The sequence below is a fragment of the Diceros bicornis genome, chromosome 2 (assembly GCF_020826845.1).
Source record: "Diceros bicornis minor isolate mBicDic1 chromosome 2, mDicBic1.mat.cur, whole genome shotgun sequence".
In the NCBI taxonomy this organism is placed as follows: domain Eukaryota; kingdom Metazoa; phylum Chordata; class Mammalia; order Perissodactyla; family Rhinocerotidae; genus Diceros; species Diceros bicornis.
Window position 1 is genome coordinate 48,367,866 of NC_080741.1, and position 22,872 is coordinate 48,390,737.

The following is a 22,872-nucleotide window of genomic DNA, read 5'->3' on the forward strand; positions in this document are numbered from 1 at the left end:
TCTTAGCCTAACATGGTGCCCATCAACATACTTCTGTTCTACCTGCCTGGGACAGCCGACTGGGGAGTGGCCCATGAGACCTTGGTTCTGCCAGTAAGCCAGGGTCTGCCACTCATCTGTCACTCATGGAAGTGGGCGGGGAGATGAGTATTGCCCTAGAATGCCAAGGGCTTGGGAAGGCAGAGCCCCTGGATTTGGGGATGGATCGCCTACTCACCTTACCACGTGCTGGTGGGTGTGGTTGGAGAGCCTTTACCCGTTAAGCAAAGGGATGGTTTTAAAGAGGCAGCTGAAGCACAAAGAGATTAATGCTAAGTACCAAGCTACCAAGCATGAGAACCAGGTCTGGACTCCAGAACCCATGCCCTCAACCACTGATTTAGTTTGATAAGCCCAACCTCTGAAGCACCAGACAGGGGTGGGTCTTGGGAAAGATACTAGCTCTGGGGAGCATTTAGGCAGAGGAAGCATGGAGAGCAGAGCACATGCAGACGTGTGGGGGTGGGGACAGCAAATAATGCCCTTGGGCTGGGCATCCAGTGGATGTGGGGTGCCAAGGCTGGAGGTGAGGTGGGCACCAGCCATGCAGGGCTTCAGATGTGAACGGAGGCTGTGGACTTGCCTTAAAGCTTGTGATAGGGTAGGTTACTAGCTGATCAGACAGTGGTGATAACAGATGTCTACTGGAGGTGCACCAGGTGCCCGGTGCTGTTTAAGGAATCTGTGTATTGCCCCATTGTAAAGCCCGAGTGAGGTGGGGATGGAGTGGGGATGGGGAGTTTGAGGCAAGGTCTGGGCCTTGAGGTGAGACATAGGGCAAGCCAGGGCTGCTATCAGGCTTGGGGTAGGGCAAGCAGGTCTAAGGGAAGCACAGTGTCAGGCAGTTCAGTGGTTCATGTCCTCCTGCAGACAGCCCCACCCACCCATCCACGCCACAGTGGGCTGCTCTCAGCCCTCCCGGGTTACCTCACAGTTCTGGGGAAGTGGCAGTTCCATGCCCACCCAGGGACTATTTGGCCTAACCAGCCCTTGGGAGCCCCTCAGCCCCAGCACTGAGTGCCCTCAGGGCTGTTGGGTATAGATTGGGTTCCCACAGAGGTGACTATGAGACCCCCTCCTCCCAGGGACACTGACCTCCTCTATACCCACAGCTTTCTCCCCTACTGCAGGGCCCTGGGGAGGAGTGTGTGTGGCTGCTCCTGACCTGCCTTCAGGGGAGGGGTGGGGGATTGGGACCCTGGCCCAGTCAGGTTGAGGTAGGACTGGGCTGGCCTTGTGCAGTGTTCCTGCTCAGAGCTGGAAAGGGAGCGAGGAGCCGGCTGAGGCAGAGCCTCTTGAGAGGAATGTGGGGAGTCTAAGCACCACAGCCACCTCTTCCTGGCTCTGGACCCCTCTGCATGCAGCACTGCCACCATGCTTTTGGGCCCCTGCCCTGCTCTGCCTCCTGGCCCTAGTCCCTGCAGGGATGCCCCTACCTCCAAGCACTGCAGCCTCAAGCCATGCGGCCCAGGTCAGAGGTCGGCTGAGGCCTCCCAGAGAGAAGAGGTGAGAGCCACAGAGGCAGGACAGGCAGCTCACCCGTCCGCCCATCTAGTACTGTGCTTAGAGACCCCTCATGCCCCCTCCAGAGCACACAAAGGCTGCCTTGATTGCCTTAGCCCTGAATCCAGCCCAGCTGGATCTGCTGGAAGTTTGCAGGACTGGATAGGCTGAGGGTGTGGTTCTAGGGACAGAAAGTGGGAGGGTGCAGAGTTTGAGGGGCCCGCCCAGGTCTGGGAGGGCCAAGCCAGGTGATAGCCATGAGGAGGATGGGAGGTTCCTGCTTAAGTACCAAAAGCCCAAGTCACAGAGTGCAGTGGGGCATGGGGTGGGCAGAGGCCTGGACAGAGGATGTGAATCACAGGTGGGGAGGGACAGAGAGGCTGGAGAAGCAGGCCCTGGTTGGCCTAGGGGCCTGGAATGCCAGGCTCAGCAGTTGAGCCTTTATCCTCAGGTCAGGGTGGGGGACATGGTCAAATTTGGGCTTTCAGGTGCTCTGCAGAGCTGCAGTGGGCAAAAAGGATCCACATTTTGACGGTAGACAGGGATCTGTGGGGTCACTGAGGCAGGGGCCGGGGTCATGTGGTCAGCTTGGGCTGTCTGGCTAGCAACCATGAGTGGTCCTGGCCTAGGACAAAGGTCTGGCTTTCAGCATTCTCAGAGGTACAGCTGAAGCTGTGGCAGTGTATGCCCCCCGATTTCCCCGCCTGCAATGGGAAGAGTTCAGAAATGGTCCAAAAGCCCTGGCCTGCTCGGGTGTTTCAGGGTTAGGCATTTTGGTGTCCCTGCTCGTTGATGGAGAGGAGAGGTGTGGACAGAGGTAGGTGAGCAGGGAGACTACCAGTGGCAGAGGGTGGAGAGGTCACCAAAGGAAACTGACAGATAAAAAGTCACAGTGGTGTGGGCCTGCACCTTAGGGGCCCCAGCCCCTCTGAGTTGCCTCAGATCTGTGACAAAATGCTCAAGGAAGGTGCCCAACCACAGGGCGGAGGGCTGCTCTGCCTAGGTTTCTTGTGGGCCTGGCCCAGTCTGCTGGGGTCTGGCCCCCTTCTCTGGGGCCCATTCAGTCCTGGCCCTGTGGTCTAGGGCCTGCAGGCGGCAAAAATTAGCCATCCATCTAAAAGTAGTTCTGGAGGTCCTTGAATTGAGGTCCATGGCCCTGGGGAGCAGCCTCAGGCTCCTGGGTGCTGCCTGTGATGTGTCCCTTGCCCCTTCATCCTTCTCCAGTCTAGTCCCTGCTCTAGCCCTCTGCCCCCGGAAAAGAAAGTTGCCTTCTAGGCTCAGCTGGTTGGGGTGGGAGTTGCAGATGGGGCCAGCGTGGAGGGAAAGAGCCTGGGATGGAAGGAGGAGCTCAGGTCCAGGCCACAACCCACTCCATGCCCTGGGAGGGGCTTAGAGGTTAGGGCAGGTTGGGGCTAAGCTAGGACTTACTCAGCTGTGTCCCTGGAGTAGGGACCAGCAGAGCCAGGTGGGGAGGCTAGGACTCAGGGGAGCGGGGTGGGACAAAGGTATGGATGAGTTCTCTACATTGTCCCCTGGGCCTGAGGCCTTGGACCCATATCAGGGAGCGGTGAGTGCCTTGAATGAAGGGCACTATAAGCAGCAGGGATCAGAACCTGTCCCTAGATAGGCCTGCCCTGACTCCAGGCCCCATGACACATGCCTATAAAACTAGCTCCTGGTCTGCAAGCCCCACCCAGGGCAGTGTGACCCTACCCCTTGACACTCCAGGGCCTGCTCCCAGGGCTGGGCCAGGTCCCTCACAGCTTCTCTTGCTGGGCCCTGGGTGCCCCAGGCCCCCCCCACATCCCTGCGGTCTGCCGGGAGGAAGCGGCTCCCCTCCCCCACCGTGACTCTGCGCTTCCTGCCCCAGCCAGGGCGGGAGGGGACGTTTCCCGTTCACACCAAAGTTTCCCTGGTGGTGCCCAGACTCAGCCACTGCCCCTCTTGCCCATGGAACCAGCTCTGGGGCCTGGGGTCCAGGTAACCAGCCTGGGTGGGTGGAGGCTCCCAATGCGAGTTAGGACGTCCTACCTATACATGTGGGGGATGTGCTAGTGCATGGGTTGGCCTGGCCAATGATGCACATGCATGCTGGGATCCGTAGTCAAGGAAGGTTTCCTGGAGGTGGTGGCTGCTGAGCTGGGAGAAGGTGGCAGCAGAGAGCCCAGCCCAAGGCTTTGGGTCAGGGGTGGGTGGTGGGTGGGAGACCTTCAGGCCCAGCACCAGTGTGGGCCACAGCCATACTCCAGGCCTGTGTATGCTTAAGCCCCTCCCCTGCCCATGTTAGGTCTGCCTGAGTCCCCAAGGGTTAGGGAGGTGGGAGCAGAGACTAGGAGGCTAAGAAAAGCAGGTGAGTGGCCTGGGAGAGTGGTCAATATGTATGGCAATCCTCTGATGCTGACCTTCCAACTTCCTGTCCTCCCTCCTCCCCCATCCATCCCTCACTCCCTTTCTCCACCCCCACTGCTCTGCCTCCAATCCCTGTCCACCCCGTGTCCACCTCCATTCACTCTCCACTGCTGTCTACATCCTCTTGTCCCTCCTCTGTCTACTGTACCCCTTCCGAGCCCCATCACTGTTCCCACAAACTCCTTTGCCTGCAGAAGGACCTGGGCTACCTGCAGCAGTGGCTGACGGCCTTTGTGGGTGCCTTCGAGAAGAGCATCTCACTATGTTCTCTGGAGCCACGCAGGTGAGGCTGGAGCTACATGGAAAGCAGGGACAGGGTAGGGAAACTGAGGGGTCCTCGGTGCCCCAGTGACCCCCTCCCTGCAGGCCGGAGGAGGCAGGTGCAGAAGTGCCGCTGCTACCGCTGGATGCGCGGCATGTGCTGGCCCAGCAGCTGGACGAGGGGAACCTGGAACAAGCCCTGCTGCTGCTCAAGCTCTTCATCATTCTCTGCAGGTGGGTCCCTGGTGTCCTTTCCAGAGTGGGTGCGTGGAACTGTGGGCCAGAGGCGGGGCTGGCATGTTACTGTGACCTCTGCCATCATTCACTCCCCAGGAACCTGGAGAATGTAGAGGCAGGCTGGGGCCAGGTGCTGGTGCCCCAGGTGCTGGCATTGCTGACCCGGTTGACCGCCGAGGTGAGGTGGACTCTACCGTAGGGGGCCGGCAGAGGGTAGCCATGGCCCAGCTAACCCTCCTCCACCCTCTCCACATGCCTACAGCTGAAAGGACTCCCAGCACCGCAGGAGGGCCGTGCACCCCAGCTGGAGAATGTGGCCCTGCATGCCCTGCTCCTCTGTGAGGGCCTCTTTGACCCTTACCAGACCTGGCGGCGCCAGCACAGCGGGTAAGAGCCAGCCCACAGGCAGAGGACCCAGAGGAGGCTGAGGAGAGGATGGGGGTGGCCGCTATGGCAAAGGTGCCGAGGCAGGAGGAGGCCCATGCACAGGCCTGTGAGGGGAGGATGACCCAGGAGGGGTGAAGTGCCTGGCCTCACCCCACCCCCACCCTCACCCCCACCCCCCAGGGAAGTCATCAGCTCCAAGGAGAAGAGCAAATACAAGTTCCCTCCAGCCGCTTTGCCCTGTGAATTCAGCACCTTCTTCAGAGGTCAGGCCCCGCCCCTGCCCCGCTTGGCCCACCTGAGACCCTAAACCTGAGACCCTTCCTGCGGTTCCCCATCCTATACGGAGGACAGGACCCACTTAGTGGTGGCTGCACGCAGGGCTGGGAAAACCACGGGAATTTCAGGGGGCCTCCAAAGGCGAGTACGAGTTCAGGGGCAGAGAGGAGAGAAAGGGCATGTCTGGACAAAATGAATAATTTCTTTTCTGGGCTAGAGTGAAGGCTTTCCATCAGGTGAGGGGGTCGATTTCCCTTCCTCCATCCCACCTACCTCCTGGGTCCCCCCAGCCACTAGTATCCCACTCTGATCTGGACCATCCTAAAACCCCCTGCTCCAATCCCTTTGTCCTGTAGCTTCCACCCAGTCTCCAGCCCTCCTCAAGATAATGTCCACACTGGTGTCTCCACTTCCTGCTCCCTCAGTCCTGGAGGAGCTGACCTCCAGGGCATCTCTGGTCATCTGTTCTCCCTGGGTACCCTCTTCTCCTTGGTGCCCTCTTTCCTCTCATTGGAGGGAGACTGGCCAGGACTTTAGATAGCCTTGGGGGAAGATGCTACCTGGGGAGATGGCGGCCTATTGGGATAGACAGTATCTCGGTGTCTCTGGAATGCCCCATGGAGCTGCCTGGATCTGGAGTCGGGGCAGCAGCTCCAAGAGAGGAGATGCCCCTGGGGAGCTCCCTGCCTCCATTCCCCCAAAATCTGAGTACTCTGCTTAAAACACACTGGATTTTGTTCCCACTACTGTAAATCTCTCGATGGTGGCCTGATACCCTCAGGATCAAATCCTGCTCCTCCCCACAGCCTTCCTTCACAGCCCCACTCACTTACTGCTCCCCAGCCATAGTCCTGTCCTCTCATTCCTAGAATGCAACTAGTTATCCATCCCACCTCCGGGGCTTTGCCATACTGTTTCCTCTCCCTTCACAGGCTAGCTGCATTCTCAGGCCTCCTCTCAAAAGCCCTGTTCCCTGGGAGGCCTCCCACTCCATCCCACCTGAATGAAGGCCGCCCTGCTCTTGCCCCCAGCTGCCCCCAACACCCGTGTGTCCCAGGGCTGGTCCTTTCTGCTCTCTGGGTTTCAGTCTGGCCTGGCATCCTGGCCAGCTTTGCTGGAGCAGGGCCACATGGGCCTCCCACATATGAAGCTGTGAAAGCCCCTAGAAGTCCCCAGTGGAGGTGGGGGTGAGGGTAGAGGGCATCTGTATGGTAGGGACAGCAGGGTCCCCAGAGCAGGTCACAGGAAGCTCTAACCGTCACAGGGCAGAGGGACCAGGAGATTTGCATTTGAGAAACTAAACCCTGGGTTACCATGGGGAAGCTGGGTGGGGGATGTGTGCTCACTCTGGGGTCCCCCACCCTGGGGATTAAGGATCTGGGGAGCTGGCTAGGCTCTCAGGGCAGGGCCATGTCCCTTTCAAGCTCCCCAAAGAAGAGCTGTGTCCTCGTCAGACCCCCTAGCATAGAGCTATGACATTTAGACCCTTAGTGCAGAACCAGGTCTTCTCCCCCAGATTGGGCCTCCCAGCCCCGTTCCTTGGCCCAGCCCCCAACTCCTACCCCAGGGCACACACCTCTGTGTAGTCCCCTGGATTCACAGCCCTGCAAGCTTGGTGACAGTGTCCTGCCCTGCCCACCCTACGCTATCCAGAGAGCCTGCGGGATGCAGATCGCTTGCCTCCCAAGCTGCTGTTGCGTCTCATCCACCTCTTTGGTGCCGTCCTTGCGGGAGGGAAGGTAGGCTGAGAGGAGCCTGCGGCCCAGAGGGTGGCCGTCTCAGGGTCTCTCTACTGGGTGAGCCCCTGCCCATTGCTCATCTCTGTCCACACCTGCAGGAGAACGGGCAGATGGCTGTGAGCGCCGACTCTGTGCAGGGCTTGTTGGGTGTGGTGCGAGGCTGGAGCCATGGGCCAGCCCAAGACCCCCGCCTAGTGCCGCTGGCACTCAAGGCACTGGTGGGTGCAGTACATGTCCTGCATGCCAGCCGCACACCACCCCGTGGACCAGAGCTCCGAGCCCTGCTTGAGGGCTACTTCCGTGTCCTTAATGCCGACTGGCCAGCCGGGCCTAGCTCGGGGCCTGAAGAGGCCCTCATCACCCTACGGGTCAGCATGCTCGGTGGGTATGGGCTCCCCGGCTCTTGGGGAGGTGGCACTAGCAGGGGAAGAACCAAATGACAAGGGAAGAGCTGGACTAGGCCGCATGGGGAAGAAGGTTAAGGCTGACCAGAGTTGCTGCTGGGAGGGGATTGGGCAGGGCTGACCCTTAACCCCTCCACAGATGCCATCCCCATGATGCTGGCATGCGAGGATCGGCCAGTGCTGCAGGCTACCTTTCTCAGCAACAATTGCTTTGAACACCTTACTCGCCTCATCCAGAACAGCAAGGTGGGTGGGGCCCAGGCTGGGGGTGGAGGTCCTGGAACCCAGAGGCTGGGGAAACCACATGTGGGTGCAGAGATGCTGCTGAGCAAACTTGGGCTGGACCAGGCTGAGGGCTTGTGGCTGGTGGGATGGCTTGCAGTTGGGTGGGAGGGTCTGGGGCTCAGGATGGCTCTGCACCCCACAGGAGGGATGTGTTGTGGAAGGACGGGAGCTGTCTTGGCCTCTTGTTTCCTCTGTCCCCAGCCCCAAGTCCAGGGGCAGGAGGAGGGCTCAGCTGTTTTGGATACAGTACCTACTCCTGCCCCCTTATCCGCCCCCGACTCTGTCCCTCTGAGCAGGGCATGGGCAGCTCAGCTCCCCTACTCTTCCCCTAGTGCCTGGTGGGGCACTCGGCCTGGGACTCAGGGTGCATCCGTCTCTCTGGGGCAGAGCCCTGGCAGCTGCCCTAGGTCCTGCTCTAACCCTGCCCCTCCCCCATCTTCCTCTTCTCTCTCCTCTGCCGCCTCCACCTTCTGCCCTCCCCCTTCCCCACAGCTGTACCTGCAGGCCCGGGCGCCCCCTGAGGGGGACAGTGACCTGGCTACCCGGTTACTGACCGAGCCCGATGTCCAGAAGGTACCACCCTGGGGCTGAGGCTCAGGCACCTACCTCCCTGGGCACCCACCCCTGGGGGCTCCCTCTTTGAGCCCTTCCTGCACTATACAGGGAGGATGAGCAGATACGTGTGAGGCCTGGTGTGGCCTAGTGATGGGGCTGGGTCCTCCATGCTGTCTCACCCTCCTTCAGATCCCCATCCTAAGGAACCGGGCAGGAGTGATCTGTGCCCTGCCTGGTATTAGCATGGGGAGCTGGGGTTTGGCTGTGCCAAGCTGGAAGGAACCTTCGAAACTGAACCACCCAACCCCATTTCATAGACAGGGAAACAGAAGCCCAGATACTCAGGGATTTGGCTGTAATCACTCACAGAGAAGGAGGTCCCCCACACGCAGCCACTTCTTTCCATAGATCCTTGCACCTGCCCTAAGCAGGTCACTGGGAGTCCCTCATCTCCTCATCCCCTCATGCCCTCATGATGTGCTCCCTGCGTCACCTTGCATGGGGGCTGTAGGAGGCTGCAGGGTGTCACCTAGGGGCTCCGCATGGGGCACCCTCTCTCTGGTGGCTCAACACCTGGGCCCCAACCCCCAGAGCTCCCCTGCTTTGTCTTCATGAGGCAGCCCCGTGTGTCTATCACACTTTGCTATTTTCTGAGAGCCTGCACATCCATTCATGTATAAAGCAAGCGAGGCAGGAGAGACCCCTGGTTTATACAGATGAGGAAACTGAGGCCTGGAGAGAGGAAGGTTGCCTGAGGTCACTTGGGGAGTCAGGCAGAGCTGAGACCAAGGGTCCTATGGAGCCAAAATACGGCCTAGCACCTGCTGACAAACTCTCCAAGCCCTCCTGATCCCTCAACCCTTCAGGGAGGGGCAGGGCAAGTGCCCAGCATGCCTCTGGCCATCAAGTTCAGCCAGGGTGAGCCTCAGTGTCCCCACCTGGATCTTAGGGGGCAAGGGGCAGAGTAGGTCTCAAAGGTCTCGAAGGTTCTTCTGGTTCTAACATTCTGTGATTGATTGTCCCTAAATTCCCCAACCCCCTGTCAATCATCATTGGTGATGGGGCACTCACTGGCTTGCCTGCACATGTGTGTCTAGGTTGGGTGGTGATGGTTGGGGACTGAAGCCCATAAGTCCACCAGACAGTGTGGGGCAGAGGGATATGGCGAGAGGGTCCACTGTTGATCTGTCCCAGTGAGGCCCTTCCCAGCCTTGGTTTCTTCCCTGGCCTCTTTGTCATAGTGGGTCTTTCCAAGCATTCAGAGAGGGCCCTATAGGGTGAGGGTGAGGGTCACAGCAGTTTAGGCAAGGAGTAGAGGTCCTGGTGCCCAGACAGGGTTGCCACACTCTCCGGGCCCCCAAGCCAGCTCGGCTACCTGCCTTGGGGCACCTGCTCCTGGCCCTATACCCCTTTAACTGCAGGGTGCTGCCAGCTGCAATACCCTGGCACCTGCCTCTCCTGACTGCCCCTCCCCACTCCAAGGTACTGGACCAGGACACAGACGCCATTGCGGTCCATGTTATCAGAGTGCTGACCTGCATCATGAGCGGGTCCCCCTCAGCTAAGGTGAGGACGCTGCAGTCCGGCTGCAGGAGGGCTGTGGGGTGGGAGTTAAATTGTCCCCAGAACTGCCCTGGTTAGTGGCTGTTAGAGCAAGTGAGCTGAGGAGGTGGCCATCCTGCCCTTTGGGGTGTAGCTCAGCCCACTGGGTGGCCATAGTCATCAGTCAGTCCTGAGAGCTGGATATCCTGGGTCAGGGCTGGGTGGGGGAGGGATACTTGTGGGCTGACCACCTCCTGCAGCCTTCTGAAGTGGACCCACAGCCCCACACCCCTCCGCAGCCCCTGCCCCTGCTAGCACTGTGACCCAGAGGCAGAGCCAGAGGAGGGAGCCCTGAAAGACGATGCCTTCTCCAGGGTTTCCATGGGGTGTGAGTTTGCCCTGGGGCCCACATACATGCTCACTTCTTCCCCACACAACCTTGCGCAGGAGGTGTTTAAGGAGCGCATTGGCTACCCTCACCTACATGAAGTTCTGCAGAGCCATGGTCCCCCCACCCATCGGCTGTTACAAGAGCTCCTCAACATGGTGAGGGCAGGGGCTTGGGGTCAGGGTCCCAAGGGCAGCCCGGATTGGGTCAGGGCTACCACGGAAGGTGAGCCGTCCACCGTGGGGACTGTGTTGACTGGCCAGTACATAGTGTGACCCATGGCCTGACCACATATGTCAGTGTCACTGGCGTGAGGATTCTGGGCTGTGTGGGGCCCTGGAAGCTGCTGCACGTTAGCAAGCCCCAGGATGATCCTAGGAACATGCAGTTGGGGTTTACGCCAACCTAGACCAAAAGCCAAGGCTCGAGGGGTTAACGATGCTGAAGGACTGTTGTTAGTAGTGATGGTCGTCCACCTCTAACTTTCCTGAGCCTCAAACACAACTTGTGAGCAGGATGGGGTAGCGCATGTTGCTTTCCCATGCTATAGGCAAGTAAGCTGAGACAGGAAGTCCGGCTGTTGGCAAGGTGGCCTGTTCCATGCCAGTTGCCTGGGAACTATCACATTCTCTCCACCCACAGGCTGTGGAGGGTGACCACAGTGTATGTCCACCGCCACCAATCCGCAATGAGCAGCCGGTGCTGGTGCTGATGCAGTGGCTGCCAGCACTGCCCACAGCTGAGCTGCGGCTCTTCCTAGCAAAACGCCTCTGGTGGCTCTGTGACAGCTGCCCTGCCAGCCGTGCCACTTGCGTGCAGGCAGGTCTGGTGGGCTGCCTGTTGGAGACGCTCAGCACAGGGATAGCTCTGGGGGCCCGCTGCCAGGAGCAACTGCTGGCGCTACTGCAAGCATTGGGCCGTGTGTCACTAAGGCCCTTGGAGCTGCGTCATCTGCTGCGCCCGCCTCCAGGGCTGGACTCGGGGCCTGGTGGGGCTGAGGCCGGGAATGCCCGACACGCAGGCGCCATCATTCGTGCATTATCAGGCATGGCCCGGCACCATGGCCCTGCACGAGCCCTACGCTACTTTGACCTCACCCCCAGCATGGCGGGTATTATGGTACCCCCTGTGCAGCGATGGCCAGGACCTGGCTTCACCTTCCATGCCTGGCTCTGTCTGCACCCCACGGCTGTAGCGCCTGCCCCGGCCCCCACTCGGCCACCCCAGCGAAAGCAGCTGTACAGGTAGGTGACTGGTAGGGACCAGGGCACAGTGCCAGGGTGAGCAGGAGAACCAGCAGGCATAACTGGCTTGGCCTGCCCCCAGCTTCTTCGCCAGCAGCGGCTCAGGGTTTGAGGCCTTCTTCACGGCAGCTGGGACCCTGGTGGTGGCTGTGTGCACCCGGAAGGAGTACTTGACCGTGAGCTTGCCTGAAGTGTCCTTTGCTGACTCTGCCTGGGTGAGCCTCCATCCCCATATGGCTCGGGGCTGGAGGGGACACCGAGTCCCAAACTATAGCCTGATGTTGTGGCTTCTATTCTAGCATTGCGTGGCCATTGTCCATGTGCCTGGGCGCCGGCCCTTCAGCCAGAACCTGGTCCATGTCTATAAAGATGGACGCCTGGTCAAGATGGCACCCCTTCGCTGCCCCTCCCTCAGTGAGGTGTGCCAGGCAGGGTTTGGGGAGGCCTTGGGTAGCTGGGGGGACTTGGACAGGGTGGGACCTGGAGCCCTTGTGTTCCTGCTACCCCCACAGGCCTCAGACTTCAGCCTCTGGGGTCTGTGCAGCCGTGGGGTCACTGTGAGGAACTAGATGCAGGTGGCCCCAGGCTTTTCTGTGACCTGACCACTCCCCCAACCCTGGCCCCGCAGCCTTTCTCCTCCTGCTGTATCGGCTCCGCTGGGCACCGCACAACGACCACCACCACGGGGCTGCCTGCGCCACCAGTCCCCGCTGCCCTGGCTCACACTCACCCCTCCCTCACCCGCTCCCAGTCAGTCCCAGTCACCACAGGGCTTGGCTGGGGGTCTGGGCTGGTGGCCCCCCTGCAGGAGGGCAGCATCAGCTCCACCCTTGCAGGCACACAGGACACTCGGTGGGGCAGCCCCACGTCCCTGGAGGGCGAGCTGGGGGCCGTGGCCATCTTTCATGAAGCCCTGCAGGCAGCAGCCCTGCGGGACCTGTGCAACCTGGGTATGCAGCACCATCCACCCTGCCCTGCCCCAGCCTCTCCTCCATTGTCCCAACACCCAGGTGGTTGGGACTTACCAAGTGGCCAGGCCATAAACTGGGGGTCCAGGGGGAAGGAGAGGGTCTGTCCTCTGATCAGGCAGAGAAGAGGCAGGCTCTGGATGGGGTTTGGCCAGAGGCCCAGTCAGGTCTGAAGCCTCCTGCCCACCCCCAGGGCCCAATGAGATGGCACCCTTCAAGCCCGAGAGTGATCTGCATGAGCTTGGCACCAAGCTGCTCCTCCATTACTCACCTCAGGTATTTGGGGGTGGGGGGTGGGCAGTTGGCCCAACCCAGCTACCTCCCCCTGGCTCCCACACTCTGTCTGCCACCCCTTCCTCCAACTGATGCTTGCTGCCTGCCCACCCCCTGCCCCCAGGCCTGTAAGAACAACATCTGCCTGGACCTGTCCCCTGGCCATGGGCTGGATGGCCGCCTGACGGGCCATAGGGTAGAGACCTGGGACGTGAAGGTGTGTGTGCACGTGTGGGCAGTGAGCGCAGGAAGCGTGAGCATGGGCACATGTGTACAGGGCGGGCTGGGGATTGGCACTGTGCCCTGGGAGGTCTTCAGGAGACCACCTCAAGAAAGCAAAACTTCCCTGGACCCAGGTTCCCAGACCAGAGGATCTGCTGGGCTGGAGTGGGGCAGGAAACGGCTGGGAGCTACCCTCTCACAGCCGGTCTTCCCACCCCAGGATGTGGTGAATTGTGTGGGAGGCATGGGTGCCCTTCTGCCCCTGCTGGAGCGAGTGGCCGCACAGCCCCAAGAGGCCGAGGCAGGTCCAGCTGAAACACATGACCTTTTGGGGCCTGAACTGACCTCTGGCCACAACACCCAGGGCCTGCTTCTCCCACTGGGCCAGTCCTCAGGTAAATGTCCCTGGTGCCTGGGGTGGTGGGGGAAGAAATCTTAGCATGACAGTGTGGCTGGAGTGCTTGAGGTCTCTGTGGCCACTGGCAGGCAGGCCCTTGACACACATCTGTCCCCTTCTTGGTGGCCGGTAGAGGAGCGAATGGAGAGGAACGCAGTGGCTGCCTTTCTGCTGATGCTGCGGAACTTCCTGCAGGGCCACGCTGTGAACCAGGAGAGCCTGGTGCAGTGCCAAGGGCCCGCCATCATCGGGGCCCTCCTGCGCAAGGTTGGGCAGGAGGGGAGGGGGCTGCTCTGTCTGACCAAGGGGACCAGGTGGGGGGATCAAGAAGGGGAACCAGATGCCGTCAGTCAGGGAGAACCTCCTAGGAGAGGTGGCATTTGAGTGGGACCTTGAAAGGCTAGGCAGGGTTTGGCTGAGAGGGTCTGGGGGAAGTACCAGCACAGGCTGGGGCAGGGGACCTGCACAGCAGGCTGGGGAGCTTGCACTTCAGAGACAGCAGGGAGCCACCAAAGAGTTTTGAGCAAGCAGGATGCTTGTGTCCATCTGCCTGTGCAGGGCAGGGTGGAAGCTGGGAGGCTCGAGAGCAGGCGGCAGGGCCTGACATCTTACCCCGCTCCTCCCACCCCAGGTCCCCAGCTGGGCCATGGACATGAATGTGCTCATGTCCGCCCAGATGCTGATGGAGCAGGTGGCAGCTGAGGGCAGTGGGTCCCTTCTGTACCTGCTCTACCAGCATTTGCTCTTCAACTTTCACCTCTGGACCCTCAGCGACTTTGCTGTGCGCCTGGGTAGGTGTGGGGCCTTGGCTGAGGGGACGCCTCCAGGCAGAGTGGTGGTAGAGGTTCTGAGAAGTTATAACCCCACCCTGGGTGACCTGAGGGGACATATCTGCCCTGGGGCATCTGATGGGAACATGACCCTCCCCTGGGGAGGTCTGGCAGGGGCATGGCCTTGTCCTGGACTATCAGAAGGGGTCCAGCTCAGCCTGGTGGCCTGAGCCCTCTGCTGATGCCCACTCAGGCCACATCCAGTATGTGTCTAGCATAGTCCGTGAGCACAGACAGAAGCTGCGGAAGAAATACGGGGTCCAGTTCATCCTTGATGCCCTGCGCACCCACTACAGGTGAGGCTGGTGGGGCCAGAGGGGCCAAGGGGCTGACGTAGCTGCCTCTGGCCTCGGGGACGGCGTTCAGTCCACCAGCTCACTTGTCCACTCTCCCTGTTCTCTCCCCTCCTGTGTTCTGGGTGCCCCTGCTATCTCCTGGCCTCTGGTGGGTTTGCCTGTTGGGACTGCCCCAGCCCACAGCGGGAGTGCCCCCTAGTGGCTGACGACCTGCGCACGGTGCAGACTTCACTCCTGGGCCTGGTGCGGGAGTTCCTGGCGCGGAGCTCCTCCACTGATGACGTGCAGGTCATGCTGAGCTTTCTGGCGGCTGCAGGTGATGATGGCCAGGTAGGCTGGAGGTTGGTGAGGGTGAGGGGTGGAGTGTGGACCATGTTGGGGTAGGGGGGCCGCCTAGTGTGAGACTTTGTATCCCCAGGTGGTGGGCACACTGGACCTGCTGCTGGCACTGCTGCAGTCCTCATCAGCACAGGAGTCTTTGGCTGTCTTCCTGCTGGAGCCAGGGAACCTTGAGGTGCTGCTGGCATTGCTGGTGCGGCCAAGGTCACTACCCCTGCTGCCCGACCGAGTCTGCAAGGTACACCCAGCCCACCCCCTACCCTGGTACCCCATTCGCTGTGGTCCCTGCCTGAGGTCCAGGGAGGTGCAGCAGGCCTTGGACTAGCAGGCGAAGCTGCCTTCGCAGGCCTCCCTTGGAGCCACACACCTGCAGTGATTTCCCTCGCACAGTAACTCCTTCCCCATGATGACGCTGTCCCCATGACCCCCACACAGATCCTGCGCAGACTGCAGCAGAACGAGCGCTTACCTGAGCGGAGCCGCCAGCGGCTCCGGCTGCGAGACTGTGGTCTCCAGGGTCTCATCGCCTGCCTGCCAGAGGGGGCCGTTTCCCCCCAGCTCTGCCAGGGCCTCTACAAGCTGTTCCTGGGGGCAGGTACAACCTCGTTGGGAAGAGGCAGGCCAGGTGGAGGGGTGACATGGACCCAGGAAACAGGGCAGGTGGGAATAGGGAAAGTGTTGGTCCGGGGGCCAAAGCTGAGCAAGGAGGGGAGTACAGCCCCCTTGCTTGGATCAGTCCCTCAGGCCCTCTCTGGCCATCCTCCCAGATTGCCTGAACCTCTCAGATCTATTGGCTGTGGTGCAGCTGTCCCTCCAGGCTGACCTCAGCGTCCGCCTGGACATTTGTCGCCAGGTGAGTGTGGGAGGTGAAAGCTTTGGTACGGGGGTTCGCTGAGGACTTCACTTTGTCTGCCTGTGATGAGGGTCTCTAGAGGTCTCCCTACAAAGGCCCCAGGAGAAGGGTCTTGGGACAGGCTGTTGGATGGATCCCTCACTTGCTGTGCCCTGGCCCGGCAGCTCTTCCATCTCATCTACGGACAGCCAGACATAGTGCGCCTGCTGGCCCGACAGGCCGGCTGGCAGGACATGCTGACCCGGCTGTATGTCCTGGAAGCTGCTACGGCCGGCAGTCCCCTGCCCTTTCCCCCAGAGCCACCCGCCTCCCCGGAGCCAGCCTTACTCAAGCCACCCACTGAGTCACCGGAGCCTTCAGACGTCTTTCTGCCGTCAGAAGCCCCCTGCCCCGACCCTGACACCTTTTACCATGCTCTCTCCCCGTTCTCTGCACCCTTTGACCTGGGCCTGGAACGGGCCAGCGTGGGCTCAGGCAACACTGCTGGCGGCGGCAGTAGCAGTGGGACTCTTACTCCAGCCAGCCAGCCTGGCACACCTTCCCCGTTGGATGGGCCCCGGTCCTTCCCCACTGCCCATGGCCGCCACAGCTCCAGTCTCTCCAATGTGCTGGAGGACGGCAGCCTCCCAGAGCCCACCATCAGTGGGGATGATACCTCTAATACCAGCAACCCTCAGGTGAGGCGGGCCCACCCTCTGCCACTGCATGGCACTAAGGGAGGACACCTGTGGGACACGGGGCAGGCAGTGTAGCCTGTCTCAAGGTGTGGTCCTGTCTGACGTCAGGGCTGCAGCTGCCAGTTGGGCCTGGCGCTGCCCCCTTATAGCTCTTGTCTGCAGTTGTGTTCCCACTGGGGTTCTGGAACAGGGCAAGTCATGTTGAGCCAGAGTAGGGGGCACCAGCCAGGCTTTGGAAGGCCCTCAAGAGAGTCTGTAGGGCAGAGATTTTATGAGGCCTATGGGCAGCAGAGCTCTTAGGGTCCTGCCTTATGCTTCTGGTTTGAGGATGGGCCTCTGCTTATTCTATGGCATTCTTCTAGAGAATTCCAGGACAGTTCTTGAGGCCTGTGAGGACTGTGGGGTAATTTTGTGAACCACTTCATCTCCTCTTAGGAGTCATTGAAACCCCAGGGTTCTTCCTGGAATTCAAGGCAGTGGCTTGGGCCCCTACACCATTCTTTCAGCCCCACAGTGCCCAGCTATCTGTTGGCTGAATGCTCTGCCTCCTGCTGCCCCCACTAGTGGTGGGCTGCGGTCCCGAACAGGGATAATGTGGGGGTCAGCCTGATTCCCTCCTTCCCCATCCCACACCCTACACCATCCATCTGTGCCCACAGCAAACCTCTGAGGAGGAGTTGTGCAACCTGCTCACCAATGTGCTGTTCTCAGTGACATGGCGGGGTGTGGAAGGCAGTGACGAGGCTGCCTGGCGGGAGCGTGGCCAGGTCTTCTCAGTGCTCACCCAGCTGGGGGCCTCAGCCACACTTGTGCGCCCACCAGACTGCATCAAGCGCAGGTGAGGAGGCAGCTCAAGAGGGTGAAGGGCTTGGGGATAAGAAAGGCAGTCAGGTAGATGCCTGGGTCCTCGCCCATCCCTAGCCTTCTGGAGATGATGCTGGAGTCAGCCTTGACCGACATCAAAGAGGCCTCCCTTGGGGTCCTGGCCAGCCTCACCCAGCAGGCACTTTGGCTGCTGCGCCTGCTGCAGGACTTCCTGTGCGCCGAGGGCCATGGTAACCAGGAGCTGTGGAGTGAGAAGGTGCGACAGCTCAGAGGGGTGTGAGCCATGTGAGCACAGATGTTCACATGAGCCGGCAGGCCTCTGGTCTGGGAGGTGGATGAGTACACGTGTGCAGTCATGGGTGCATCAGTACAGGTGTCTCTGGGTGTGGACTATGTGCAGCCCTACCTGGCCCCCAGCCCAAACCTTACCTTGTTCCCTCCCCATGGGCTCCTGGCCTCATCTGGTGATGGCTGCCGGGAATATGTTGTGTGGCAGCTCTTTGAAGGTGTGTGCAGCCTACTCGATCGCCTGGGAGCCTGGCCACACCTGGCCAACGGCACAGCGGATCTCCGAGAGATGGCACAGATTGGCCTGCGCCTCGTACTTGGCTACATCCTGCTGGAGGACCCACAGGTGAGCACAGGGTAGGTGTGGGGGGAGGGGCCGTGGCAGGTGTAGGGAGCTCTGAGAGTGGCTGGGTGTCACCCACAGCCCCCTTCCGCCAACAGCTGCACGCCCAGGCCTATGTGAAGCTGCACGCACTGCTGCAGACCTCTGTGCCCATGCGCCGTGAGGAAGCCTGCTATGTGCTCTCCAAGCTGGAGGCGGCGCTGGCACGGGCGCTGCATACCTCCCCCTCTGAGCCTGCCACCGAGGACAGGAAGCCCCCAAATGCAGCTGCTGCAGCTGCGGAGCGCTGCTCATGGTTGGTCCCACTGGTGCGCACGCTGCTGGACCGTGCTTATGGGCCACTGGGGCTGCAGTGGGGGCTGCCTTCCCTGCCGCCCACCAACGGCAGCCCCACCTTCTTCGAGGACTTCCAGGCCTTTTGTGTCACACCTGAATGGCGTCACTTCATCGACAAGCAGGTGCCTGGAAGTGAGGGCATGGGAAGAGGAGTGGGGGTGGGGGGCCCACATGGAACACTGGTCTCCTCTCCCTGCCCAATCCTCCAGGTGCAGCCCACCATGTCTCAGTTCGAAATGGATACCTACGCTAAGAGCCACGACCTCATGTCGGGCTTCTGGAACACCTGCTATGACATGCTCATGAGCAGTGGGCAGCGGCGCCAGCGGGAGCGGGCACATAGTCATCGGGCCTTCCAGGTATGCGGCCCAGGGTGGGGGACCTGGATCTGCTCCACACATGCACCTAGAGGGGATGGCTGACAGGACGGGACAGGAGGCAGCCAGCAGGACTCACCCATTCCTCTACTCCCCACCCCCCACTTCCCAGGAGCTGGTGCTGGAACCTGCGCAGCGGCGGGCGCGCCTGGAGGGGCTGCGCTATGCAGCAGCGCTAAAGCAGCAGGCAGCGCAGCACTCGACAGCCCTGCTGCACTGGGGGGCCCTGTGGCGTCAGCTCTCCAGCCCCTGCGGGGCCTGGGCCCTGAGGTGGGCGGGGCTTGGGGCAGGGTCCAGGTGGGGGCGGGAGGGACCTAGAGCGCCAGACTGCCTTTGGGGTGAGGCCTGGGAGGAATGGGGAGGTCTACAGACTTCAACCCCTCACCCATGACCACCACCGGGGACATATCTGCAGGGACCCGCCCACCCCCCGCTGGAAGCTGTCCAGCGCGGAGACATACTCGCGCATGCGTCTGAAGCTGGTGCCCAACCATCACTTCAACCCTCACCTGGAAGCCAGCGCCCTACGGGACAATCTGGGTGAGACAGTGTGCTGAGCTGGGTCTACCCAACCTCATATGCCCTGTCCTGCCTAGCTCTGGCTAAGCACCCTTGGGCCTATTGCAGGTGAGGCCCCCCTGACACCCACCCAGGAGGCCTCACTGCCTCTAGCAGTGACCAAAGAGGCCAAAGTCAACACCCTAACTGAAGACCTGCAGGAAGACCAGCTGGGCGAGGATGAGCTGGCTGCGCTGGAGACCTCGTGAGTGGGATGGGAGAGAGCCAGCTGGGGGCAGTGGGCACGGGGTCTGCTCCAGCGTATGGGTACTTGCTATGGGATTGACTCCTGAGTCCATTTCCTCTTCTGCTTGCAGGGCTAAAGGCCCTGAAGGGACTGTCCAAAATCAGGTGGATGGTTGGGGAGAGCTGTCTAACAGGATAGATGGTTGCTCTTTCATGGCTAGGCACCCCAGAGCACGACTGAGAAACACAAACCAGACCCGGATAGGGACCCAAGGGAGTGGGCAGGGGCTGTGCAAGAGGAGGCTGGGGACAGGAGTTGGTGTCCTGGCAAGACATTCAGAGGCCCAGGTTTGGGGGCGGGGACTGGGGCCAGGCTGGATTCTGGGCAGCTCCCCTACCCCGGAAGCCATGAGCGATATACCTCCTGACCTAATGGCACTTGGAGAGTGTGGTCCTCAGGCTTGTTGGAAAGGGGGTCCCAGAGCCTAGAGCCTGAAGTGGGTCCTGGCCCCCAGGATGGAGGCAGCAGAGCTGGATGAGCAGCATGAGAAGCTGGTGCTGTCAGCTGAGTGCCAACTGGTCACAGTGGTGGCTGTGGTCCCAGGGCTGCTGGAAGTCACCACACAGCATGTGTACTTCTACGATGGCAGCGCCGAGCGCGTGGAAACTGAGGAGGGTGTGTTCTGATGGAGCTGGTTGGAGGGAGGGCAGGGGATGGCCGGGGTCTGATGGGGCCCGGGCAAGTGACTTCTACGCCTGCTGTCCATCCCCGCAGGCATTGGCCATGACTTTCGGCGCCCGCTGGCCCAGCTGCGTGAGGTCCACCTTCGGCGTTTCAATTTGCGCCGTTCAGCGCTTGAGCTCTTTTTCATTGATCAGGCCAACTACTTCCTCAACTTTCCAAGCAAGGTGGGCGGGGCCACAGCCTCATCTCCTTCCCTGGCCCCCAGGCCCCAACCCTACCCCATCCCACCCCACACCCAGGTACGGAACCAGGTGTACTCGTGGCTCCTGCGCCTGCGACCCCCTACCCAAGGCTACCTAAGCAGCCGCTCCCCCCAGGAGATGCTGCGCACTTCAGGCCTTACCCAGGTGAGAGCCCTGGAGTGTGAGGGGCGGGTGAGGTCAGGGACCTGCAGGTGGGAGGAATACTGAACAGTCCAGGTGGCTCACCCCTTGCTTGCCCCTGCCTCTCAGAAATGGGTACAGCGTGAGATATCCAACTTCGAGTACTTGATGCAACTCAACACCATTGCGGGGCGGACCTACAACGACTTGTCTCAGTACCCTGTGGTGAGGGCCTGCTCTGCACCTCCACCCCTGCTCCTCTGGTCTGCCAGCCCTGGTTCATCCAAGTGTAGGCACTGACAGTAGGCCAAGTCCTGAGCTTGGTCCTGGGTGGGTGTTGCCTGAGACCTAGCTCTGTTCCCTGCCACCCCCCAACACACACCCAGCCCCACTCTCCTCCCTCTTGGCCTCTGTTCTCCCCAAAGGGAATCCTGTCCCAGACAGTCTGTTCTGCTCCCTTGCAGCCCCTCCAAGCAGTGTGCCCCCATCTGTAGGCTCTGCCCATCTTCCTGAGGGTGAGGGCAGGGCAGGGCAGGGTGGGCAGGTAGGTGATCAAGAAGCTGATGCAGCTCCTACCCGGGTGGGCGGCCAGTTCCCCTGGGTCCTACAGGACTACGTATCCCCAACCCTGGACCTCAGCAACCCGGCCGTCTTCCGAGACCTGTCCAAGCCCATCGGTGTGGTGAACCCCAAGCATGCCCAGCTTGTGAGGGAGAAGTGAGCACGTGGGCGAGGCCGGGCTCGGGGGTTGGGATGGGGCAAGGGGAGGGCTTCTGCTGACTCCTAACTGTGGCTCCAGGTATGAGAGCTTCGAGGACCCGGCAGGCACCATTGACAAGTTCCACTATGGCACCCACTATTCCAACGCAGCAGGCGTGATGCACTACCTCATCCGCGTGGAACCCTTCACCTCCCTGCACGTCCAGCTGCAGAGTGGCCGGTGCGGCCCAGGGGGTGGCAGACAGATGGTAGGGGGTGCAGATGAGGGGAAGAGGCAGGTCCTCTAGGTATCCTGGGCCCTCTGGCTCTCTCTTTCCCCCAGCCACTCCTTCTCCCTCCCTGTCCCCATTCTCCCCACCTCACTTTGGCCTGTGCCCCTCCCCCAGCTTTGACTGCTCTGACCGGCAGTTCCACTCGGTGGCGGCAGCCTGGCAGGCCCGCCTGGAGAGCCCAGCTGACGTGAAGGAGCTCATCCCAGAGTTCTTCTACTTCCCCGACTTCCTGGAGAACCAGAACGGTAGAAGCTGGCAGGGGGGTGGAGAGCACAGGCTAGGGGTGGCCAGGGAGCAGATGAAGATGGCACGAGACAGCTGACCCAGTCCTCTGTGCCAGGATTTGACCTGGGCTGCCTCCAGCTGACCAACGAGAAGGTGGGTGACGTGGTGCTGCCCCCATGGGCCAGCTCTCCTGAGGACTTCATCCAGCAGCACCGCCGGGCTCTGGTGAGGACATGAGCACAGACAGAGAGGCGGGCAGCTAGGGTTGAGGGTTGGGGTGGGGCTCGGCCACCCCTGGAGTGACTGCCCCCTCCCTACCCCCAGGAGTCGGAGTACGTGTCCTCCCACCTCCATGAGTGGATCGACCTCATCTTTGGCTATAAGCAGCGAGGGCCGGCCGCGGAGGAGGCCCTCAATGTCTTCTACTACTGCACCTATGAGGGTGAGCAGTGCCCTGGACTCCAGAGGGACCGAGGCACAGATGAGGAGGGGTGAACGCAGAGGGCATAGAGGGATCCCTGACTGCTCTGCCTGCCTGCCCAGGGGCTGTGGACCTGGATCACGTGGCAGATGAGCGGGAACGGAAGGCTCTGGAGGGCATCATCAGCAACTTTGGGCAGACTCCCTGTCAGCTGCTGAAGGTAAGGCCAGCTTTTGGAGGATAGAGGTCAGGGATGCCCATGTCACGGTGCTGACCGGCCACTTACCCACAGGAGCCACATCCAGCTCGGCTCTCAGCTGAGGAAGCAGCCCAGCGCCTTGCACGTCTGGACACTAACTCACCCAGCATCTTCCAGCACCTAGACCAGCTCAAGGCCTTCTTCGCCGAGGTGAGAGGAGGCCAGGCCTCAACTTCCTACTCTATGAAATCAGTTTAACTCCACTGTCCTTACCAACCTCTGGGGGCAGATGGAAAACATAAATCAAGGTCACTGATGTTAAGACATCTTGGAAAAAGAGGTAAACAGAGGAGTATGGGAGTGGGGGTGAGGTACCTTCTTCTGGGCAAGGTGTTGACTCACCTAACCATCTTTGAAAGCCTTAGGGAGACCAGAAGGGAGGGAATCTGGCCTTGGATAGTCTCCTTTATCTCTGCCTGCATCCCAGAATGCCCCCAGGTCTGACTTTTTTAAGCTTTCCTGTCTTCCTACCAGCAGGCTGGGGGGACATGGAGTGATGGGGCAGGAGGACCAGAGTTGAGGCCAAGCTTGAGATTCTGGAAGGATCTTCCTTGTCCATCTTGACTTCTCACTCACTTTCTGAGATGCCCTTCTGAAGGCCCACTGGTCTTTTATGCCTGTTTCTCAGAGTGACCTCTGCTTCTATAACACCTAGCCTGTGACCCCTGGGGGCTGAGGGCAAAGGAAGGAGTGGTGCCCCAGGGAGCAGGGAGTATAGTGGGGGCCCCTGCTAGCCACTCAGGCACAGCCAGCCCTGCACTCTACTCTGCAGGTCATCAGTAATGGCGTGCCCTTGGTGCTGGCCCTGGTTCCCCACCGGCAGCCCCACTCCTTCATCACCCAGGGTTCCCCAGACCTGTTGGTAAGTGT

General features: G+C 60.8%; 1 protein-coding gene across 5 annotated transcripts in view; it reads left to right on the top strand.

The window, feature by feature from the left end:
- Nucleotides 1-22,872, top strand: part of NBEAL2 (neurobeachin like 2) — a 30,348-nt gene that overhangs the window by 4,404 nt on the left and 3,072 nt on the right. Inside the window, exons 1-46 of one of the 5 annotated variants that reach the window (XM_058556940.1) lie at nucleotides 3,077-3,522; nucleotides 4,146-4,234; nucleotides 4,318-4,446; nucleotides 4,546-4,627; nucleotides 4,712-4,836; nucleotides 5,017-5,099; nucleotides 6,766-6,851; nucleotides 6,950-7,232; nucleotides 7,395-7,501; nucleotides 8,033-8,113; nucleotides 9,578-9,661; nucleotides 10,085-10,183; nucleotides 10,668-11,269; nucleotides 11,352-11,484; nucleotides 11,569-11,688; nucleotides 11,898-12,219; nucleotides 12,431-12,513; nucleotides 12,635-12,727; nucleotides 12,953-13,127; nucleotides 13,263-13,396; nucleotides 13,761-13,920; nucleotides 14,153-14,255; nucleotides 14,432-14,585; nucleotides 14,674-14,832; nucleotides 15,030-15,189; nucleotides 15,362-15,447; nucleotides 15,612-16,124; nucleotides 16,784-16,962; nucleotides 17,046-17,205; nucleotides 17,446-17,583; nucleotides 17,679-18,038; nucleotides 18,126-18,275; nucleotides 18,406-18,563; nucleotides 18,709-18,833; nucleotides 18,921-19,056; nucleotides 19,553-19,713; nucleotides 19,813-20,129; nucleotides 20,235-20,330; nucleotides 20,698-20,822; nucleotides 20,905-21,045; nucleotides 21,212-21,342; nucleotides 21,438-21,547; nucleotides 21,647-21,764; nucleotides 21,866-21,963; nucleotides 22,036-22,152; nucleotides 22,775-22,864. In XM_058556940.1, coding sequence (XP_058412923.1) covers nucleotides 3,493-3,522; nucleotides 4,146-4,234; nucleotides 4,318-4,446; nucleotides 4,546-4,627; nucleotides 4,712-4,836; nucleotides 5,017-5,099; nucleotides 6,766-6,851; nucleotides 6,950-7,232; nucleotides 7,395-7,501; nucleotides 8,033-8,113; nucleotides 9,578-9,661; nucleotides 10,085-10,183; nucleotides 10,668-11,269; nucleotides 11,352-11,484; nucleotides 11,569-11,688; nucleotides 11,898-12,219; nucleotides 12,431-12,513; nucleotides 12,635-12,727; nucleotides 12,953-13,127; nucleotides 13,263-13,396; nucleotides 13,761-13,920; nucleotides 14,153-14,255; nucleotides 14,432-14,585; nucleotides 14,674-14,832; nucleotides 15,030-15,189; nucleotides 15,362-15,447; nucleotides 15,612-16,124; nucleotides 16,784-16,962; nucleotides 17,046-17,205; nucleotides 17,446-17,583; nucleotides 17,679-18,038; nucleotides 18,126-18,275; nucleotides 18,406-18,563; nucleotides 18,709-18,833; nucleotides 18,921-19,056; nucleotides 19,553-19,713; nucleotides 19,813-20,129; nucleotides 20,235-20,330; nucleotides 20,698-20,822; nucleotides 20,905-21,045; nucleotides 21,212-21,342; nucleotides 21,438-21,547; nucleotides 21,647-21,764; nucleotides 21,866-21,963; nucleotides 22,036-22,152; nucleotides 22,775-22,864 — 7,185 coding nt within the window. In that variant the 5' untranslated portion in view covers nucleotides 3,077-3,492. Of the gene's footprint in view, nucleotides 1-3,076; nucleotides 3,523-4,145; nucleotides 4,235-4,317; nucleotides 4,447-4,545; nucleotides 4,628-4,711; nucleotides 4,837-5,016; nucleotides 5,100-6,765; nucleotides 6,852-6,949; nucleotides 7,233-7,394; nucleotides 7,502-8,032; nucleotides 8,114-9,577; nucleotides 9,662-10,084; nucleotides 10,184-10,667; nucleotides 11,270-11,351; nucleotides 11,485-11,568; nucleotides 11,689-11,897; nucleotides 12,220-12,430; nucleotides 12,514-12,634; nucleotides 12,728-12,952; nucleotides 13,128-13,262; nucleotides 13,397-13,760; nucleotides 13,921-14,152; nucleotides 14,256-14,431; nucleotides 14,586-14,673; nucleotides 14,833-15,029; nucleotides 15,190-15,361; nucleotides 15,448-15,611; nucleotides 16,125-16,783; nucleotides 16,963-17,045; nucleotides 17,206-17,445; nucleotides 17,584-17,678; nucleotides 18,039-18,125; nucleotides 18,276-18,405; nucleotides 18,564-18,708; nucleotides 18,834-18,920; nucleotides 19,057-19,552; nucleotides 19,714-19,812; nucleotides 20,130-20,234; nucleotides 20,331-20,697; nucleotides 20,823-20,904; nucleotides 21,046-21,211; nucleotides 21,343-21,437; nucleotides 21,548-21,646; nucleotides 21,765-21,865; nucleotides 21,964-22,035; nucleotides 22,153-22,774; nucleotides 22,865-22,872 lie in introns of those variants that run through there. The other 4 variants (XM_058556931.1, XM_058556966.1, XM_058556958.1 and 1 more) reach the window with 4 other exon arrangements.